At 39.7% G+C, this 21655-nt stretch overlaps 1 protein-coding gene across 1 annotated transcript; it reads right to left on the bottom strand.

Annotated features, from left to right (window-relative positions):
• Positions 1-1409: 1409 nt before the first annotated feature.
• LOC117011109 (dnaJ homolog subfamily C member 15-like) lies at positions 1410-1815 on the bottom strand. Its single transcript, XM_033086388.1, is given in 2 exon segments — positions 1410-1656; positions 1658-1815. Coding segments are annotated over 2 exon segments (405 nt in total).
• Between the last annotated feature and the right edge of the window lie 19840 nt (positions 1816-21655).

Here is a 21655-nt window from a genome sequence, read left to right as displayed (position 1 = left end):
ACCGCGGGAGGGTGGGTTTTACTGGCTCGGCCCGCTCGGGGCTACCCACGGGGCAGGTGGCCAAGCCTGGTGCCGCCGCTCAACGGGGCCGCTCGGCGCGATCGCTCGGCAGGGCCGCTTGGCGCCGGCTGCCGCTGCCACTGGGCTCAGTCACCTCGACCCGGCGTTGCCCCGCGGTGGCAGGCAGGGATGGAGCTTCCCCCGCTCCTACGGCAGCGGCGGCGGGCGGGGACGGAGTTTCTCCGCTCCTGCCGCGGTGGCAGCGGGCCAGGATGGAGCCTGCCTGCTCCTGCCATGGCGGGCGGGGATGGAGTACCCCACCTCCTCCCTGAGCCGCGGCAATGGCGGTACGGGGCCCCCGTCGCCTCCCCGAGCCGCGGCAATGGTGGCGCGGGGCCCCCCTGTCTCTCCCCCGGGCTGCGGAAGAGGAGGGAAGGAGGGAACTCTCCTGCCTCTCTCCCCGCCCCCCGTGCTGCCTGCAGGGATCCAGGCTCCACCCATGGCACAACGGAGTAGCAATTTGTAACAGTCGCGAAATGCCGGCTCTGCAGCTACTCGGCTCGGCACTCTGGCTGGCACTTCTGAGGTTGTAAATGTCAGAAAATTATTCACATATTAGCCACTCCTGAATATTAGCCGCATTTCCGGTTTGGGAGCCAAGTCTTAGTCAAAATGGTGCGGCTTGTATTCGTGAAATTACTGTAATTTTATACTGCAGATTGCGTATGTTGAACTCCAAGCAGAAAATTGTTCATTTGTCTTCAAAAGTGTATATCCCAGCCTAGAGAAAGCATGTTTCATGCATGTGTATATATTTTGCTTTTTAAAACATCCAGCTAGTTACAGAACTCTTGCACTTTCTCTGTCAGATTCTCTATTGAATAACATTATCCTGTCTGAGAGGAGATGCATGGTCACACTGCAAATATGTTTCTGTATATATTAATAAGTATGGCTGATATTATGCAATATAACGACAAGGAAAATGAACATATTCATAAATTAACTTCTATTTGTAAGATTTCTTTTCTTCTCTGACCTCACGTGCCCCCACCAGAGAAATAAGCCACAGTTGACTTGTTAAACAAATGCATCAATATCGCAGCCTTGAAATCCTGTCTCTTTGCTCTGACAAAAGTCTAGTGAGCTACTTTGAATTATTTTTGTTCTTGTATCCCATCACAGTGCTCTGGAAATCAGGAATGAAAGACTCATTTTACTTTTTGCCTCTGAAATAAACCAAAATTTTATCTTCCATTTCTTTAGGGGCAAGACAGTGCAATCTTTGTTTTGTGGGGAAAAAGAATAAAAAGAAAAAAAAAGGAAAAAAAAGAGAGCAAATGCAAATGCAAGGGTAATGTTCTAACAGATGTATAATAAGGATAAAGTTCTGGAAAGAATGTATTGTGTCAAGAACTGTGCAGAAGAAAATAAGAAAGATGCTGCATAATGTATCTGCTGAATCTCCTGTGAGCCAACACTTTGGATTTCAGTTTTGTCACTGGATTCTGACAATCTTTTGCTTCATTTAGTTTTGTTGCTAAGTGAGGTGTTCTTCCTTTATAAAAATTATTCAAAATAGTTTTTCTGTGGCCTGTTTTGATTTTGGCCTTGCCAGTACATGGACTGATATTTAAAATAAGACTAGCTTCTTGTCATTTTCTGCTAAAATACTCCTTTACAGTAAAATGAAAGACTAGAGGTCCAAATCATCTTTAGTGTGTCTGTAATAACCTGCTCCACTGTCTTCAAAAGATGGAAAGCATAATGACCAGCAAAAGCACCAGCTGCACACCCATGTCCCACTGCTGTCATAGCTCTGGTCAGGTGTCAGTCCAGCGTGGCTGGGCTCCAGATGCTCCCACAGGACACGGGTGTACCTGGCACAGCATAGACCCTCAGAGGAGGAGGCTGTGACTCCTCCATGATGAAAGGGAGAAGGGAATATGTAGTGAATGTGTTATCTTTCACTTCAGAAAGATGTGTTATCTACACTTTCAGAATTATTTCGATCAGCACACTCAGTGCCCCACTCCTCCAAATTTGTACCATTTTGTCATACCAACTTGGGTTTTCTCATGAGTATCCTGATTCAGTTCTCTTCTACTGTGCACATGCTTGAGACATCCCTTAGCTCTTGTAAAATGTAGTCTTTCTTTATTTCTAAAGAAATATGTTTGGGGAGAGGGGGTTGTGTACTTTTTCTTTTTGGTTGGTTGATTTGGTTGGCTTAGTGATATTTCTGTTGTGAATACTGGGTTTCAGTTTTACTCATTAAAACATTATTATCAAGGATTTTTATTTTCTTTGCTTTGTTCATTTGAGCTATTTTTAATCAATTTCTACTATCGGGAGAAAATAAGATTGTATGGGACTATGATCTCAACCATGTTTTCATTTTCCTAGTAATACTGAGCAGGTAAAGCCACCTATTAGAATAAAACACACCGTTTAAATAGCTCTTGATTTTCAATAAAACACCTTTAGAAAAGTAAACAAGCATGCTTTCATTATCGTGGTTGTAAGTTTTCAGTTTGAAACTATAATGAGAACCAATGTTTATAAGATTCTTTTACCCAGCATGGAGGGATCCTTAAACTTCATGTCCACAAGAAAATTCAAGAATCTATCCGTTTCTTTTCCCCCAGACATTTAATTTATCATTTGATACAAGGTTTTTCAGATTTTGCATCTTCTATGTAAGTGTCAGAGAGTTGCACAGACATTACTTTCCTCACTCTATCAGCGGGCCAAATTTGGTAGATTAGACACTATATTCACAAATTTGGTTTCAGGAAGAAGTTCAAAGTAAACTCAAATTCATATTCAGATCTTTTAAAAAAGTTCCCCAGCCCTTCACATAAAATCACATGAAGTACTAAGAGCTAAGTGGAAATTTTCTTTCACTTATTAGTATGAGGTAAAAAAATACAAAAGAAAAACCAAGACATTGTTAGTTTCTGGCACAAAGAACCCTAATGTGAGTCTTACAAGCAGTACTATATATATATTCCCAAATGATTTTTAAAAGGGGATGTAGGTAATATAATTAAAAATTATCTATCAGTGTAAAAATTAAAACCAACCTGGAAAAAAAACCCCAAAATAATTTTGACAAAAACTAGTAAAGAAATCATGAGAAATTAAATGCAGCTAACTACGCATCTTGCTTTAGATATACAGTGATGACTGTAACAGTTTACTACATCTGAGAGTTATTCTAGTCATAAAAAAGACATTAGAAATTATTACAAAATAATAGGTATGAGAACATGTATACAACTAAATTCTTATGTATTACTCTATAAAGTTCCAGCTTTACTAACTCCTGAATACTGTGCGCAGTTCAGAGACATGATATCCAAGTAAGCAGCAGGGCAACTGATCTCCTTTTATTATGGTCTGAAATTAATTTAATTAATTTGTACAACAAAAATTCACCATGGACTATGAACACAAAAGTTATAACTAGAAAAAAAACTTTTCAACCCTTGAGCTTGTAGGTCTTAATGGTTTGCATCCAGACATTTGTTTCCTCCTGAAGGGTAAATGTCTGCTGGAAACAGCCAGTATCTTGTACTGTAGCCTGGAACCTTTCCCAAACATGGTTTGGGTGAGTATTCATTGACACAGATTAAATTATGCCTATTGGCATCTTTTGTCTTTCATAATTAGAATAAGTTCTCAGACTTGTACCACAGAATGCTCTGATTATTTATTTTATTTTTAAAAGTCAGTAGGGGTGCCGAAAAGAAGAATCTGCTTTGGGGTCTATACATACATTATTACCACTTCTGAGAGAACATTAGAAACCAGGAACATAGCCGGCTACAGCATAGATTGAATCAATAGCAGTGTGACCAGCAGTTCAAGGGAGGTGATTCTCCTTCACTTGCTATCATGAGACCCCAGGTACTATTCTCTGTCCAAGTCTGGGGTTCTCAGCACAGGAAAGACATACACCTGTTTGAGCTTGTCCAGAGGAGAGTAAAAAAATATTAGAGGGATGGAATGTCTCTCCTATGAGGAAAAGTTGGGAGAGCTGGGGTTGTTCAGTCTGGAGAGGAGAAGGCACTTAGGAGACCCTGGGTAGCCTTCCAGTACTTAATGGGGTTTATAAGAAAAATGACCAGAGACTTTTTAGTAGAGCCTACTGTGATAGTACAAAGGTCAATGGTTTTTTAAATTTAAAAAAATATATATTCAGACTAAAAACAAGTGTGAAGAGCCAGTTTCATTTTTTATGCCTCAAAAAAGTTAGTGAGAGGCATATGGGGAAGAGTTGCACATGTGCTATATCCTAGAGGCAGCCAGGAGAAGATGGAGCAAAGCCTTGTCTCTGGGGTCATTCTGCTTGGCCACCAGTTCCTGTCTTACATGGGACGAGCGGGCAGCAGGGGAGCTGTATTCCATCTGCAGTCAGAAGGGAAAAGGTCTCTGACAATGGACAGCACCGGGACATTGGACTGGGCCAGTGGTGTCCTGTCAGCAGGCATACTTGGGAAGGAGCTAGGGCACAGGAAGTAACTGCATCAGCTGTGGGGGTTCTTTGGAGATGTTGCTTTTAACTATTTGGGGGCTTTTTGAACTTGTTTTTGGAGTCCTGCCTTTTGGCTCTCCTGCCCTCGCTGGCTCCTGCTTGCCCTCGTGTCTGCCCTGCCTCCCTGTGTCCCTGACCAGCTCCCTGCCTGCTCCATCTCTGTGTTCCTGCCTGGGCTCCATGTCCCACTCTGCCCACTCTGAACCTGCCCACCACCATGATCCTCACTGCCACCCTGTCCATTCCCAGCCCTACTGCCCAATCCTCTCACCCTGTGTCCATTCCCAGCCCTCCTACCCGATCCCCCCATCCTGTGTCAATTCCCTGCCCAATCCCCCCATCCCGTGTCCATTCCCTGCCCGATCCCCTCACCCTGTGTCCATTCCCTGCCTGATTCCCATCTCTGTGTCTGGCCACCAGATGCTGGTCCCAGACTGGAGGTGTCCCTGTCCATAGCAGGGTGTTTGGACTAGACGACATTTAATGGTCTTTTCCAACCCAAACTACACTGATTTTATGGTTTCTTCTCCTTTAAGAAGTCATAGTTCTGGTGTACTTCTATATATATCTTGGGTCATACCAACAAGCCACTGATGCCTTCTTAGGAGACATGTTGCCGTAAAGGAAAAATCATCTCCATAAGGAGACACAAATGAGAAGGACACAATGTAATCTGCAAGCTTAATTGCATGCTTGCTAACAGGTCTTTCTCATAGAATTAATTTCACAGTTTAAGGATCATCCACAATGATCTCTTTTTTTTTTTCACCTTGAATTACATAATTACTCAGGATACAAATTCCCTTTTAAAGACAGAGGAGCTGATACACTGAATGACCATTAAAATAATACTAGATATAATGGCTCTGTACCACAGATCAGTTCAATGCTTTTTCTGAGTATCCGCTTCACCATGTAAAACAGCCAGCAATATCTCTTTCAGATAATATGGTGACATTGTGAGTTGTCTTATTTCTTCTTTCCTTCCTTTCTAGCTCTACAAGAACACAGGATGTGACTTGTTACTAATGAAGAAATGCTTCCCTTTTATTTCTCACATTGCATTGATGGAGACATTAGAGTGGATATCAAAAGCAGAATGTTTTACAATTTATCTTGCCATAGGTGAAAAATCTTACAACTGCTTTATTCATGAATTCTCAAGACCACAAGTTGAAAAACTAGAACAGCATCAAGAAGAGGCTACTTTGAAAAAGAGGAAGACTGAGCAAAGGTAAGATCTGCTTACCGTTACTGTTTATGATCAAAACATGCTAAATTTTTTTGTTGAATTTTAATGGACTGAACTTTAAGAGATTGAAATCTCTGCTTTTATGAATAATTTGTTTGAGAGGTTGTCAGTCTTCCTAGTAAAAATGCTTTTATCTTTATGAACTCAGAAAAAAACACATTTTTAGAAGTCCTCTGTGCTAATTCTTGGGACTGTTATGATTATAGATTATTGGTAAGGTAGGATCATACAGGGAGAAATTTGCAAGGGTTTTATCGCAATATTAGGCTTCATCACAAGATTCAGAAATATAAAATACCTACAAGTGGCAATTGAGGAAAAAAAAGAAGGAAAGAAACATTAACCCAAAAGTTGCTGTAAAAATCTGTCCCTAAGGACAAGCATTTTTGTTTTGCAAGTGCAGTAGAAAAACTGAATGAAGAAGAGTATACCCATAATCTAGGGGCTGGTTGTAAATTATTTTCTTGACTGACAGTTTTCACACATCATCATATTGAAATGTGCTATTACAAACTGAAAACAAAGTAAAATAAAGAAAATACATTTCTTAAAAAAATTAAAGAATCTTTGAACTCTTTAAAGGAATTGCTGCTCAAAATTATTTTGCTTTAAAATAACTTCAAATACAAGACTGACAATCCATTTCCAATACTGTATCACATCTTCCTTTAGTTTTGCCTATTCCTCTCTTTGAGGCTGAGTTGTGAAACAGGTAACTGATGTGAACAAAGTAAAAACTGCTCTTAGAAAAAGAAGGGATTGATTTAGAGGCTTGCTGCTCCTTTACTTCTGAAGTGCTGATGCCTCTCTACTGTCTTATCCCCTGAAAGGTTCTTTATACGAGTTCCCTTAAATAACAGTGTTGCTTGTCCTACTAAAAGAAACTTATACACTTCCTGATGTGACAGACAGTGAAATGTGTCAGGTAAGAGAATAAAGAAGGAAGAGCATAATTTTTTATCAGCTTGAAAAGCAAGAAGCTGATTCAGCTGTATGAAACACCGGAAGAACATCAGTAGGAGTTTTGATGTAACAGTTTGGTCATACCAATTTGCATTTTATTGCAATCTAGAATAGCAAACACAAACGTTTCTTCTTGCTATGGCCACACCTTTCACTTTAGTACTAAGATGTCCTTACCAAGACCCTGTATGTCAAGGACTAAATAGCACAGTAATCTCCTCAAGACAGCTGTCATTGCGTTCCAAAACAGTCTTTTGCATACATTGTTAATCTACTTTTAAATATCTTCTAGGAAATAAAATATTTTGGTTACAAATAATATGGTTACAAAAGTGGAATTTTAGCATTTTATAGTTCCTTTTGCACAATCTGCTGATATGCTTGAACAAAAATCTTGCCCACTGGTCACAGACAGTTTTGTTCAGTCAATGAAAGTGTTTCAAGATAATAAATGGACAGAATTCAAATGTCCAGATGCAATTCCTGCAACCCCTTCTGGACATCAGATTGCATTTAGGTTTCCTCTTTACCAAGACAATTCTTATTTTATACAAATGGTTTTTTTTTTCCTTCAGTATTTCTTTCAACTCTTCACTGTAGTTCTCTTAATTGCTAGGTAATAAAAGTTGTAATATGTTTCAAGCTCATCTGAAATTGATAAAGTAGCCTTGCAACTCTTCTTTAAGTTAGAAAGACAGGCTGCCACAAATGTACAGTTTAAAGTAACTCACCAACTAAGATTTCAATGACAAGAAACTCCTTGGATAATCATCAGCAGTCCACAGTTCATGGTCATTTCTGACACAGGGTTAATTTGCTTTCTTCCTCTTGATATTTTTTTTACTATTAGTGTTAGTTAAAGGCAGTAATTTCACTGTGCTTCAACATAAATTGAGAAGACATCCAGATGTGCACAAGACTTGAAGGAAGTTAACATTTCTATATTGACACCTGTGAGTCATCTAGGATACTACCAAGATGATGTGCCTGCACACAAAAAAAGTGGCCGTGGTTAAAAAATAGGGGAGTATACTTGCATGAAGTGCAATCTGTTTGTGCCTATATTACTGAACCAAATTCTGCCACGAAACTCTTCACACTATTGATTTGGTTTTGTGTCCCTTTTGGGGACACTCTCCAAAAAAAATGCAAAATTATAACCCACCAGTGGCAAGAGTCAATTGCCTTGAATTATTTTAAATTTTCCTTTGATGTGTAAACAAACAGTACTCAAAAAGCAGGAGAAATACAGATGTTAAAATCAAACGTATAGAATTTTACTTGCTTCTCAAGTGTTCACTTGAAATTAAGCTTAAACATTTATAGTATACACTGCGCTTTACTGTTTTTATGATCACAGTTATGACCCAGAAAATACTGTGGTTTTGTCAAAAAAAGTCATTTCCATTTTCACTGTTTGAAGTGGGAAACAAGAAAAAAAAATCTTCAAAACTTATATCTCAAATGAATGCCACAAATAAATGTATGTATCTGTGGGGAAAGAAAAGATGAGGAAGGAAGAGCAACTAATTTAAAGGCTACTGGAGTTCTTTTAGATTTTAATTAATACCATGAAAAGAACTTCAGATATTATAAATATGATAAAAGCAAATAATTCAATTCTACAAAGATTATCCCTTAAAAAAATCAACACCTGATATTAATTACTTAGGGTTTGGAATATTTAGAGGGTTTAGAGGACCATTATCTTATATGAAAAAGTGAAGTTTATCTAGTTTGCATTCAGTATGGACATTAATGTTTTTCATTTATTTGAATATGATTTGCGTCTAATTTGATGATCAATAAACCCTATATAAATGTCTTCAAAACGAGAGTTTAAATCTCTATATGCAGTTTACATAACATTTTGATTCTTCCTTTGATTCTTGTTAATACTTAATGTGATAGAAACATCACAATTCTTGTATTCAATTCACAGTATTCGCTCATGAAGAGTCACCATTGCAAAGCATGGAACTTTACCTCTATTCAATTTAAAAGAGTACTGGTTAAGTTCAATCCATTATACATAGGGTTCTAAACAAAGATTTTGATTACCACATACATGAGAAAAGAGTCTTTTATTTTGACAGAAATTGCAGTTGCTGGAAAAGCTGGTATACACAAAAAATTCTAAAATATTTTCCCTCTAATTAATGAACTTATTGGGTAGGGACCAAAGCTGTAATACCCACTTATTGATAAGCAAGAAGGTAGGTAAACACACCTACCAGCATAGTGAAGAATGGTCCCCAACCTCTTCTAAAGGTAAGAAACCTAAATCCAACTTTCCAGACACCTTAAGTGCATGTATAACAGTGCATATACAGTAATTTCACGAATACAAGCCGCACTGTTTTGACTAAAATTTTGCTCCCACACTGGAAATGTGGCTTACACTCAGGAGCGGCTAATATGTGAATAATTTTCTGACATTTCCAACCCTGGAAGTGGAAACCGAGGTGCCGAGTCGAGCACCTGGCAGTAAAACCCGGCATTGTGCGATTGTTACAAATTGATTACTCTGTTGCGCTGCGGGTGGAGCTGGCTCCCTGCAAGCAGCACGGGGCGGGGCGAGGCAGGTGGAGCTCCCTACTTCAGGCAGCGCAGCCCGGAGAGAGACAAGGGCTCCGTGCCACCATCCCCGCGGCCCGGGGGGAGGCAGGGGGCTCCCATCCCCGCCTGCCACTGCCGTGGGAGTAGGGGGGCTCCTTCCCCGCCCACTGCTGCCACCGTGGGTGCCAGCGAGCTCCGTCCCTGCCTGCCACCGTGGGGCAGCGCCGGGCCGGGGTGAACAAGCCCAGTGGCAGCAGCAGCCGACCCCGAGCGGCCCCGCTGAGCAGATCCACCGAGCTGGGCCACATGGCCCCGTCGGCATCTCCAAGCGGACCGAGCCTGCGCAGCCCGAGTTGAGCCAGTAAAACCTGCCATGCCGTGATTCCGTTACTATTTGTCACCTTTGTTGCATGCGAATCCTCTCTGCGAATGACAGAGAGGTTTATAATCAGGTGCGGCTTACTTATGGACAAAGACCGAAATGTTTGCCAACACCCGGAGATGCGGCTTATAGTCCATGTGGCTTGTATTCATGAAATTACTGTAATATGGGCAACAAACAGGAAGAATGGAAGCTTCATACTAAACTCATGAGTTATGAATGCCACAGGTATCATAGAAACTTGGTAGTAAAGCTGACAACTGGAAAGCTCAAACTCTTCCAGTGAAATAGGAAAGAAATCAGAGGTGGATTTGCAGTTTATGTAAAAGGAGGAAGGTAAAGGCCCATTACTAAACAGTGAGGGAAATTTCACTAATAGTGCTGAAAAGAGAGAGATTGTCAGTATCCTCTTTGTCTCTGCAAGTGTTGTTGGACCCTACATCACAGAAATAAGAGGCTGTGATGCATACATTCACACACTGGTGGTGGAAGATGGACTGAGCTGTGATCTCCTGCAAGGACACAACCCACATGAATTTATGGATCCAGACAGAATCTACCACAAGATGTCAAAAGAAGTGGCTGGCACTATTTCAAGACCACTACCTAAACCATTTGATAGGCTGTGAAAATCATGTTTCTCATGACTGGAAGAAGACAAATGTCATGCCTATCTACAAAAAGGACTCAAGAACCAGGAAATGTCAGTCTTAGTAATCTTACTTCAATACCTGGCAAAGTAATGATACAAGTCCTCATATAAATTAGTAGGAAACAAATAAAGAGGCAGTGGGGAAAAGCATGGGTTTAACAAAATCAAGTCATGGCAGACTAACCTGATCAGTTCTCTTAGGGAGAGCAGTGGATGTTTCCTGCAAGGAAAGAAATTTGCTTTGCTTCAGCAAAGCATTTAGCACTGTTTCCCACTGCCTTCTCCTGGAAAAATTTGTAAGATATGGATTGTTTGGAATGGTTTTGAAATGGATAGGAAATAAGCTAACTGTCTGCATTCAGAGCATGCCATTCAAAAGCTTTTAATCAGATGGGCAGCCTGCCCAAAGCTGGCTCTCCCAGGATTTGACAGAGGGGCCTATGCATATTCAATGCTTTTATATTTGGTCTTGATGATGGGATGGAAAGCAGTCCTGCCAAGTTTCTGATTACATGAAACTGGATGGTGAGGTGGACAAGTTGCCCAGGGGGATGGGAGATAGAACACACAGGTGCCGTGAGTGACCCTCTCACTCACCAAAAAAAGAATGCATATTTGTATTCCATATCTATCTAACCCGAGAAGCTGCATTTTGCAATCCAGAGCTGTTTCAGTGAATTTCTCAGTATCTGTCTGCAGCAGGATTTAGTATGATTTAGTCTGCACCACCAGACCTACAGAGGTTCACCACTGCCCCAGCTGCAGAGGTCTCCAGTTCCCAAGTTCTCTAGCCACAATTGCTGACAGAGCTGCCACTGCTGAGGGAGAGAGAATGTCTATGAGGTTGCACAAAGCACACAGCTCAGGGGAGGCATTTAATTGTTTTTGGACTCCAGGATTCTATTGTTTTGTCCTTGTTCTCTGTTGTTGTTTGAGGGAAAAGGGAGTTTTTGCAGTCACAGCAGCCTGGTTGCTGTTTTGTTTTTGTCTTTTTGTTCTCCCTTTCCACGTAGGTCAGGCAAGGAGGGCTTGCTTGCCACTTTGCCTTTATGTCTCAGATCATGTGGCCATTTATAGAGGGTGTCCTTTTGGGGGAGAGTCTCCTCAACTTTGTTTTACTTTGTTCCTGGGGAGTCCATGAGAATTCAGCACCTTTGTACCAAGCGATTATTAGTATAATTTTTACCTGTTGATGTTTCATTTTTAAAGTAAACCTATTTTTGCATTTATATCTTCTCACATTCTTCTCTCCTTATTTGTGAAAGAGGAATGGTTAAAGCTAAATGGGAGGAAATTTATTTTCAAGTGTCTGCCTTTTAAATTGCCTTAAACCAAGACAGAAGGGTAGGAATGAGAAGACTCTTGACTTGAGATAAAGACAGTTTAATCAGACAGAAAAAAAAAAAAAATTGTGATAAAATAACTAAAACATACCAAACAATAGATGCACAATGCACTTGTTCACCACTCATTATCAGATGTCAGTTCCCCTCAAATTTGCGCACATTATTCTATGGCATGGAATATCTCTGCAGCCAATGCAGGCCTGCTGTCCTGTCTGTGTCTCATCTCACCTTCTTGTGGGCCCTTCAGCCTTCTTACTAGCAGGAGAATCTGAAGAGTCCTTGACTTACACAAGGAAAGCCATACTTAGCAGCATCATTATTTTCATTCTAAATCCAAAATAAAATCACAATACCAGGTAGGAAGAAGACAAACTCTATCCAAGCAAAGACCAGAATCATCAGAAGGGAAGATATTTTACAGAGGGACATGAGTGAGCTGGGAAAGTGAAACATCAAGAGCATGAAGTTTAAGGAATTAAAGTGTGTCATCCCACACTTGGGATGACAAAAACAAGGAGCCCGGTGTGGGCTATGATATGTGGTTGGGGAGCAGCCCTGCTGAAAGGGCTCTGATGGACAAGTCAGGGTACCACTGCAGTAATGAAGGCAGATACATCTGCAGGGGTATTAATAGCACAGAGAGAGAAGTGATAATCCCAATCCTCAGTGCTTGTCATGCTGCACCTGGAGTAGCATCCAGTTCTGGTTCCCACAATTAAAAAACATGCAGACAGCCTGGAGACGGATCAAAGGGGGGTCACAGAGATGACCAATGGGCTGTAGAGAGAGGTGTATGAGGAAACACTATTGGAATGAAGTTTTTGTCCCTGAAGGTTCTGGGAGGACCACATCCAAGTGTTTGATGGGTGTCTACAAAGAGGATAGAGGCTTTCTCTTCCAGGGGGGACACATGGAAAAGACAAGTGAAAAAGCTTATAAATTATAGGGGGAAATTTCATCTTAATGTAAGAAAAAAAATTTACAGTGAGAACCACGAATAGATGAAACAACATCTCCAAGTATATGGTTAATTGCCATCCCTGCACATTTTCAAGATGTAGTTGAAGTATTCTAGGCAATTTCATCTAGGCTCCCCTTCCCACAATAGGCTGAACAAGAATGTCTTTTGTGGTCCTTTCCAAACTGGGTAAAAAGTTCTGTGACCATATTTGACATAAAATACCACATCCTTAATATGGATATATTGTCATAAACATGACATAAGGTTCTGGAACTCAGAGACTTAGCCTTCACTGCAGTCAGGATGCTGTCATTCACGAACCATCAAGGAAAACAGATTGTTCATGTTTTCTTGCCAGAACTTTTGTAATTTCTGAATGTAAGTCTTGTCTTACCCCAGAACAGAAGTATACAAACAAAAGGGGAAAAAAAGCAAGAAAAGTACTATTTTAGCCAGAATAAGGACAGAAAGTTAGGTATCCTGCTTTAAGACAAATGTACTGTTTTTCATGCAAAAGACGATCCTACTGCACATACAGACAGCGACCAACTGTTTCCCACATTTTTTGTTAGAAATTACTTAACATTGGATTAATGAAATTATTGGTAAGGAAGATATTGTCTTTCAGAAATTATTCTATTCCAATTAATTTATTTATAGAGTGGTTATTTAGATGTTGTCATTTACATGCTGGTCAAATTACTGCGATTGAGTAAAAATAATAAAAGATTCCCAGACTAAGCCCCAGAGAAGAATGATGTGACCAAGAAAGACCTGATAATTTCCAGTAGAGAACTTGCTAACGGAAATTTTCATGGTGTATGCATAGATGTGGGAACTTCCAGCAACAGACAGTAGCACAGCAGGCCTGTAAAAGCTCAATTATTTGGAATCTGTGTAACACAGATGGAACAGTGAAATTTCTGTATTCTATCCTTGCTCCAAAGAAGCCATTTTCCATTTTACTTTCCTATTCTGATTTAAGTGAGTGTGAGTTATCCACACATTTGCATTGATGTGTATCTTCTGTTCACAAAGTTTCTGCACATACCAAGCTAGTAAATGGACTCCCTAGGAGTACTACAGAGAGATTGAAAACCTGCCTTGGTCCCTCTGCAGTAATTTGGTATATGCCCAGTAAATAACTATTGTATCCACTTTAGCCACAAAATTATTAGATTTTATAATCAAAACAATGAAAAATATTAATGTTTTTTATGCTTATTCCAAAAACACATTAGAATTTGAATTCCAAATGACAGGAGAAATAAGCCTTTCTTGTCTCAGAAGTACCTTCTGCAGTTTTATAACAACTGTGGTAAGAAAGTAAATCCGCATGCACAGGTAACTGACCACATATTTCCCCCACAAACTGAACGGATTGTAAAAGATGAGAATACAGATATTGTTACAGATGAAAAATATAGATGCTTTTTATTTCCAAAATAAAAGTAGTCATAGAATTGATACACTATTTAAATCCAGATTGATTTCTGGTGCCCATATATGTAGTATTTACTTTAGTTTTAAGAGAACTTCATGTTGTTTCTAATTCTGAAAAAATATTTTAGAATTTTTATCTATGTGAAGACTATATACACTATGCTGGGTGTTTTGCATCAGAATTCAGGGTTCAAAGAAACCCCTCAGTAATGTGGTATCAAAAAAACAGCAGCAAAACCAAAAAATCTAGATAATCAAATGTTTTATTTGGAAGTAAAATTTTAAAAAAATCATATTGGAGTGGGGAACTTGAATTTTTTTTCTTTATAGAGGTTTTCCCAGGCACATTTCTAGGTCAAGAGGAAAGGAAGGAAGAAAAATTCAGATTCTGCCTCCTGGTATCTGAAGGTATACATTTATAAGGTTAGGTGCATTAAATAAAAAAAGTTACTTGTCATCTGCTCTCCTTCAATGTCTTGCTGGCAAATGTTCCAAGGAAACAATGCTGTGGGAAGTTTTCACAGGTGACCCCATCCTTCTGTGTTTATTTAGTCATTAGGGAATACATGCACATGCAGCAAAGGATGTGAATGTATTTTTTTTCCTACATGTATATGTCACATGGATTGATTTGACTAAGAAATTAACCATACGAAATTAATTGTTGGGCTGCTTCCAGGAGCCTGGTATTTAAAGCACTGAGTGTTTGCCTTTGCAAAAGCTTTTATTCCCAATTGAGACTCATGACTTTCACGAAAACATTTTGACTGTATATTGAAGCAGAAGAAATAATTTGGTGAAGCCAGAGAATTTTGTCTAATTATCCAGTAGACAGAGCAGTTGTATGAAAAAAGCAGACTATGTAACAACCAAGGATGTGACATCAGTATAAAATACATTTCAAATTATTATGATTTAATCATCCACTGCAAATATAAAAAATAAATACCAAAACAACATGCAAGTAATGCCCCTATATGCTTGTTTCATCTGTTTCATTTTGTTGTAATTTCATACATAATTAAAATGAAATAGAATTTAAAATTGCATACAGGGCTGAAGCAGACATTCTATGATCCTTTGTCAACATCAATGATTAGTTTCTATGTATTCAAAATTTTAATGTTTCATTATTGTAAATTTAATGGACAAAATGGACTTCAAGGTAAGCTTTCCAGTCCCACAGCCTAGGTAGCAGCAATTAAATATCTACTGTATAAAACAAATCCAAGGTTGAAAAACTCAGCCGTATGGCAGAAATGACAATGAATCAACTCCAGTGATTATCACTGAGGATGAAAAAGTGGCCTCACCCTTTCTTTTCTCTTTCTTCAAAAACATGGGTGATGCAAAACAAATCTGTTTACAAGACAGCACCACAGCACTTCTCAAGATGGTGGTATTAACATTGTGACACACTCTCGGGCTTTACAGCAGGATGAGCCTAAAACAATTTTTTTTCTTCTGTAAAACAAGATGATGATGATGATGATGATGATGATGATGATGATGATGATGACGATGATGATGATGATGATGATTGCAAATTTTTCAGAATAGAAGAATCTCAAAATCATGCTGTTGCTCAATATGGGCAAGGAGGCTTCTCCAAATTTTGTCATTGATACTGTATGTCTTACAATATTCTTAAAATGCTCATCACAGTGAGACCATTGCACAGTATCAGGATAGCAGGTTGTGAGCATTTGCATGAATATCCAGAACAGTATCATAGACACCCTTTTACCTTCTGCCTTCCACTTCGCAGCCTAATGTTGAGCCTCATCAGGCCTCCACTGGGTTGGGTCAGATTGATTACAGAAGAGAATATCACACTGTCACACTTAGGGAAGACCAGATGCAGTGCAGTGACTTCCCTCCTTTCAGCTGGTGACTGTAGGCTGTACTAGTAAGAAGAACGGGCCTTTCTGACTGTGTTGCGTTTGCAGTCCATTTTTCCAAGACAGTGCTGCACAGAGATTTTGAGTGAAAGTCAGAGTTTGACTCTTTGTCACTGCCTAGGTCACATTATTGACTCGGTTGTGGGAAAGTAAAGGAATTAAACAGTAAAGTAGAATTAAGGGAGTAGTGAGGCTAGTTAGGAGATGCAACCACTCTTCTGGGTACTTCAGCATATTATAGTTATACAGAAATTGCTCTTAATGTATTTGTTTTACCATAGCACATTCAATTCACTGTTTTTTTTTCTGTTTTTGCATTTTTGTAATCAAACACTATGCAGGTATCTTAGGATGTTTTTTAGCTTCTCCTGAGAGTAGAAACTTAACTAAGTAAAGCAAGAAACAAACTTTTTTCAATGAACAGCTTTCCTGATTTCTTTAACTTGTGGTTCTATCGTCATCAGTTTTTAAGATATAAAGGGTATGCATTTACACCAAAGTATGAAATTCTCATCAGCACAGATGAAAGAATGAGAGAAGATATCAACAACAAAAATAATGAAGGCAGACAAAGGAAAAGGAATGTAAAGGTCCTAATTATGTAAGATTAGTTGTGATAATGCAAGTGAACAACTCAAAATCATATATTCTATTTTTTTCCAAATTAAACAGTGCACTCCACCCTTAAACACTCAAGCAAGAATTAAAGAATGAAGAAACTTTGCTGATAGTAGTGTCATATGAAACTGACTTTTGGAGGAGAAAAAAGTACTGGTGAAAATTACTCGGATATAACTAAACCCAAACTTGTAGATGTTATAAGAGAAAATAAAAAAAGGAAAGGAAAAGTAGAAAAGGGAAAAGTAAAGGGGGAAAAAGGAAAAGAGGGAAAAAGAAAAAGGAAGAGAAAAGGGACAAGAGAAAAAAGAGGGAAAAGGGAATGCTGTTTTTTTATTGACCAGATTTGTTCTTCAGCTTGTCACTTTAAATAACCACTATCTAAAGGCACAAAATAAACAAAAATCACCAAAACTAAGTCAAATATATAAAAACTTTCAGGAGTCATGTTCAGTAGAAGACAGATTAAAAAGACACATACCATCGACTTTTATACAAAATTTTCTAAAACAAAGTTTCAGTTTGTGTTCTGAAAAGAAAACCAAAAAGAAAAACTGCTTTCATTTCAAGAGTCTGAGTTTATTGGTCAAAGTCAGGAGGTTGCTTTTAATCCTGCCCAACAGTATTTGGAGAAAGGGGACCTGTAGTATGCTGCCTATTTATAATCTAAGATATTCAATATACAGTAATTTCACGACTATAGGGCACACCGGATTATAAGGTGCACCTCTGGGAGTCAGCAAATTTTGCAACTTTGTACATTATATAAGGAGCACCGGACTATGAGGTGCAATTTTTTTTGCAGCGAGGAGCTTCGCCGCACGCAACAAACTAACGACTTACTGGCAGGTGCTCAGTTTGCAAACATTTTTCAAGTGTATTAGATTGATGTAGCCTTTAAACGCAGCCCCAGGCGCCATCCCTGTACCACGGGCCCTGGCACTCCTGCCCACCCCTGGCGCCGGCTGGCACAGCTCGTGGCTCCCGGCTCCCGCTGCGCAGCCGCGCCACATTGCAGCGTCCCCCCGCCTGGCAGTCGCGGTAGGTCCCAGCATCCCTCCACCCAGCAACTGTGGCAGGTCCTGGCATCGCCCCAGCCGGTGGCTGCGCCGCGTCCCAGCGTCCGCCTGCCCACCAGCCGAGCAGCTTCCCCACTGCTGGCGGTCATGCAGCTTCCCCCTGGTCGGCGGCTGTGCAGCTTCCCCGTGGCCAGCGGCCGTGCCGCTTGCCCCCGACCTGCGGCCGCGCTGCTTCCCTGTGACCAGCAGCTGCGCCACATCCCCCCGGCCAGCGGCTGTGCTGCGTCCCGGCATCCTCCCGCCTGGTGGCCACGGCAGGTCCCAATGTCCCCCTGCCTGGTGGCCGCGCTGGGTCCCGGCTTCCCCTGCCCAGCGGCCTCGGCCCCTGCCGTTCCCGGCTCGGCTCACAGCTTGCTCTTCTGGGTTGGCAAATTTCTAAACTTTGTCCATATATAAGGAGCATCTGGATTATATGGCGCACTTCCGGGTTTGGACCAAAATTTTAGTCAAAAGGATGAGCCTTATAGTCGTGAAATTACTGTACTTAAATTCTGTCCCAAAACCACGAGGACATCCAAATACGCAAATAATTTTGTCATGGAAAGAACATAGACAATCTAAACTCAGGAGGGCAAATTAATAATTTAATTGTGTGCAAAAGGCTATTAATTAATGTTTACATTGGTTTGTGGAAAAATATAGGAAGACAAAGCTCAGGAAGAAAGAATGTCCAGGTTGGCAATAGTTCACCAGAAACAAAAAATATTTCCATCCTGTAAAATGGAACAGAAGTTTCAAATCCTGAAGCACACTAGGTTATACTTGCCAGTGATTCTGAATGAATTAAGAACAGTATCTAACAACATTCAAACTTTTCCTTGAGTCATTTATATTTGAAGTTCAGTCTTAGCAATACTCATTTAAGACAAATTTATTTGATTCTGATGAAGTACTTCAATGTCATTTGTAATGAATGTCTCTGATTTAAGTTAAAAATAGACTTGCAGAGAGAAATGCTCTCTGAAAAATGCTGTATCATGTCACACATTTTAAGTTCCTTTCCAATCCTTTGATTCTTTTTCTGAGACAACTACCACAAAATTCCTTTCTCCTATCTTTATGATGGAGGTCTCAATCAGGATTTGTACAGTAATTTCACGATTATAAGCGGCGCCTGATTATCAGCCGCACTTCCGAGCGTCGGCAACTTTTCGTGAAGATAGAATAAAAGGTTAGTTGGGCTGAAGGAGCAACAATCTTTTTCTTTCTTTTTGTCACCATGCAAGCAAAAACCCTGTTTAATTTCTTCATCTTATCAGAGAAACAAAACTTTCTTTTTTTCATTTCTGTTCCTGCAGAATTTTAATAATCTAAGACAAATAACAGTTCTCATGTCAGTCTTTAGATTCTTATTGCAATTTGCCATCTCCAGACAAGACCTTAAATCAAACAGCCTTTTTTGTATGTGCAGAAATAGAATACTCATATTTAGGGAAAAAAGAGAAAAATAGAAGAGAAAGAAAGAGGAAGAGGAAGAGGAAGAGGAAGAGGAAGAGGAAGAGGAAGAGGAAGAGGAAGAGGAAGAGGAAGAGGAAGAGGAAGAGGAAGAGGAAGAGGAAGAGGAAGAGGAAGAGGAAGAGGAAGAGGAAGAGGAAGAGGAAGAGGAGGAGAAGGAGAAGGAGAAGGAGAAGGAGAAGGAGAAGGAGAAGGAGAAGGAGAAGGAGAAGGAGAAGGAGAAGGAGAAGGAGAAGGAGAAGGAGAAGGAGAAAGAAGGAGAAGGAGAAAGAAAGAGAAGGAGAAGGAGAAGGAGAAGGAGAAGGAGAAGGAGAAGGAGTAAAGAAAGAAGAAGGCGAAGAAGGAGGGGAAGGGAATTTGTTTTCTTATTTTTTCTTAGTTCTCATTATCCAACTCTCATTTGACTGGCAATAAGACTTAAAGCCTTCTTAAAGACTTCTTTTGACTGTGACAGTAATTCCTGAGTGATCTCAGCCCTTACTGCAAACCACAAGCCTTTTTTTTTAATATTTTCCTTTCCCTGTTTAGCTGAGGAGTGATAGAGTGGCTTTGGTGGGCACCTGGTGTGCATGAAGCCATGACCAACCCACCACAGCTTTCAAGAATTCTTTGATATTGGAGACCCCTCCCTGGAGCTTACAAAGAAGATGATATGCATTTCTTCTATAATGTGCTTTTCTTCCTCATTTTTCTTTATATCATTGATATCTCCTCACTTCTATTTAATTCCTACCTACTTTATTCAGTGTCTAGTGAGATAGTTCTGAAAAATGCATCCACATTTTGTCATTATTTTTTCTAAGAAAATCAGACATCATTGATTTTTGACATACTTTTAAATTTTTTACAGCTCCTCTGTTTTCTACACCTGAAAAGTTAGGTAATCCAGATGCAGTGGCTCACAATGTAAAAAATGTATGAGATATTTTGCTCTATTATTCAGAGCACTTATCTTTAATTCTCTCCTCTTGTATCCTAAAGGAAAGAATATCTTTTTAGAGAAGACTGCAGAAATTGCTGCACCACATCCCATTCCTATTTACACTCATTTGAACTTAAGTAAAGTAAAACCCTGATACAGGCTCACCCATCCCTGTGAGAGTAGTGATTCTTCGTCAAGCTATCATTTGTTGCTTTTAACCAGCCAGGCAAAAGAGCTTCCTCTTCCAGTGTCTCACCACCCACACAAAAAGAATTTTTTCCTAATAACTAATCTAAACCTACTTCCAGTCTGAAGCCATTCCCTGTTGTGCTGTCACTACACATCCCCCTCCAACCTTCTTGTAAGCCCCATTTAGGTACTGTAAAGCTGTAGTGAGGTTCCCTGGAGCTTTCTCCTCTCCAGGCTGAGCAACTGCAATTCCCTCAGCTGGTCTTCCAAGTAGAGGTGCTGCAGTCTTCGGATACTCTTTGTGGCCCTTCTCTGAATCCACTCCAATAGGTGTGCTAGGAGCCTCAAGACTTGATGCAGTACTCTGACAGGATTTCACCCAAGCCAGAATCTTCATTGACCTACTGATCACAATTATTTTGATGTAGTCCAGGATATGGTTGTCTGTGTTCCCACACCCATGTAAATTCTGAGATTCAGATATTTAAATAACCTTTCTCATTTGTTTAATATAATGAAACCTGTCTATCTAATGCGTGAGGTTTTATGTATTCTGATTCCAAAATGGTTTTGTTTCTTCCTAGCTACTTTTAAAAAAAATCTCACAGTGGTTTCACATGCAATATCGTTTTTGTAATTAGGTGATCAGCAAAATGTCTGTTGTCTCAAATATTGTTCAGCATTACCTACGCCAGCAATGAAATTGCTGTGTGTCTAGTTTATTGTTCTCATGTGTTGTGTTGAGTATTGTTTAATTCCATTAGTAAAAATAGCTGCTTACAGAGGTAGACATTTTTCATCTCATTGTGATTACTTCATTTTTTCTTTACCCTATTTTTGACTTCTTCTAGTTTAGGTGCTGTATTATACTCCTTAAATTATCTTTAACTGTAGACAGTTTTTGTTAACTTTTCATTAAGGAGGAACTACATGATTTTACCCCTCAGACTGAATATTAGTACTCTAATCTCCTGTTTACTCTATAAACCTGAGAGACATATTTTCCTATGGGGGCCTGTGACAGAGAATGATTAAAGCGATTTCAAACATAAACTTCTTCAAACAAAGTATTATTTATGCACCCCAAGGGTTCATAACAGATGAAACAAACAAGCAAGAAAAGAAAAAAATGCCTGTGTGCACATTTCCTCATCTAAATTTTATGGAGTTTGCAAGTTTTGGCAAATCCAGTTCAAGCTAGTTGTCTCAACCTACCTTTTAGCTGAAGATATACCAGTTGGTATTCCTTTAAAATTTTACACTTTTTAGTTCCCCCTTGATTCTGATTGGAAACAATAAATCTTGCTGCTTTATTGATTTTCAAATATTGGGATGGAAATTATGCTCTGAATTAGAGCTTTGCTGTAATTTTGTCATTGATCCCTTATATTCT

Source organism: Catharus ustulatus, chromosome Z, assembly GCF_009819885.2.
Source record: "Catharus ustulatus isolate bCatUst1 chromosome Z, bCatUst1.pri.v2, whole genome shotgun sequence".
NCBI lineage: Eukaryota > Metazoa > Chordata > Aves > Passeriformes > Turdidae > Catharus > Catharus ustulatus.
Note: the sequence above shows the minus strand (reverse complement) of the source record. Positions and strands in the feature narration are given on the sequence as shown.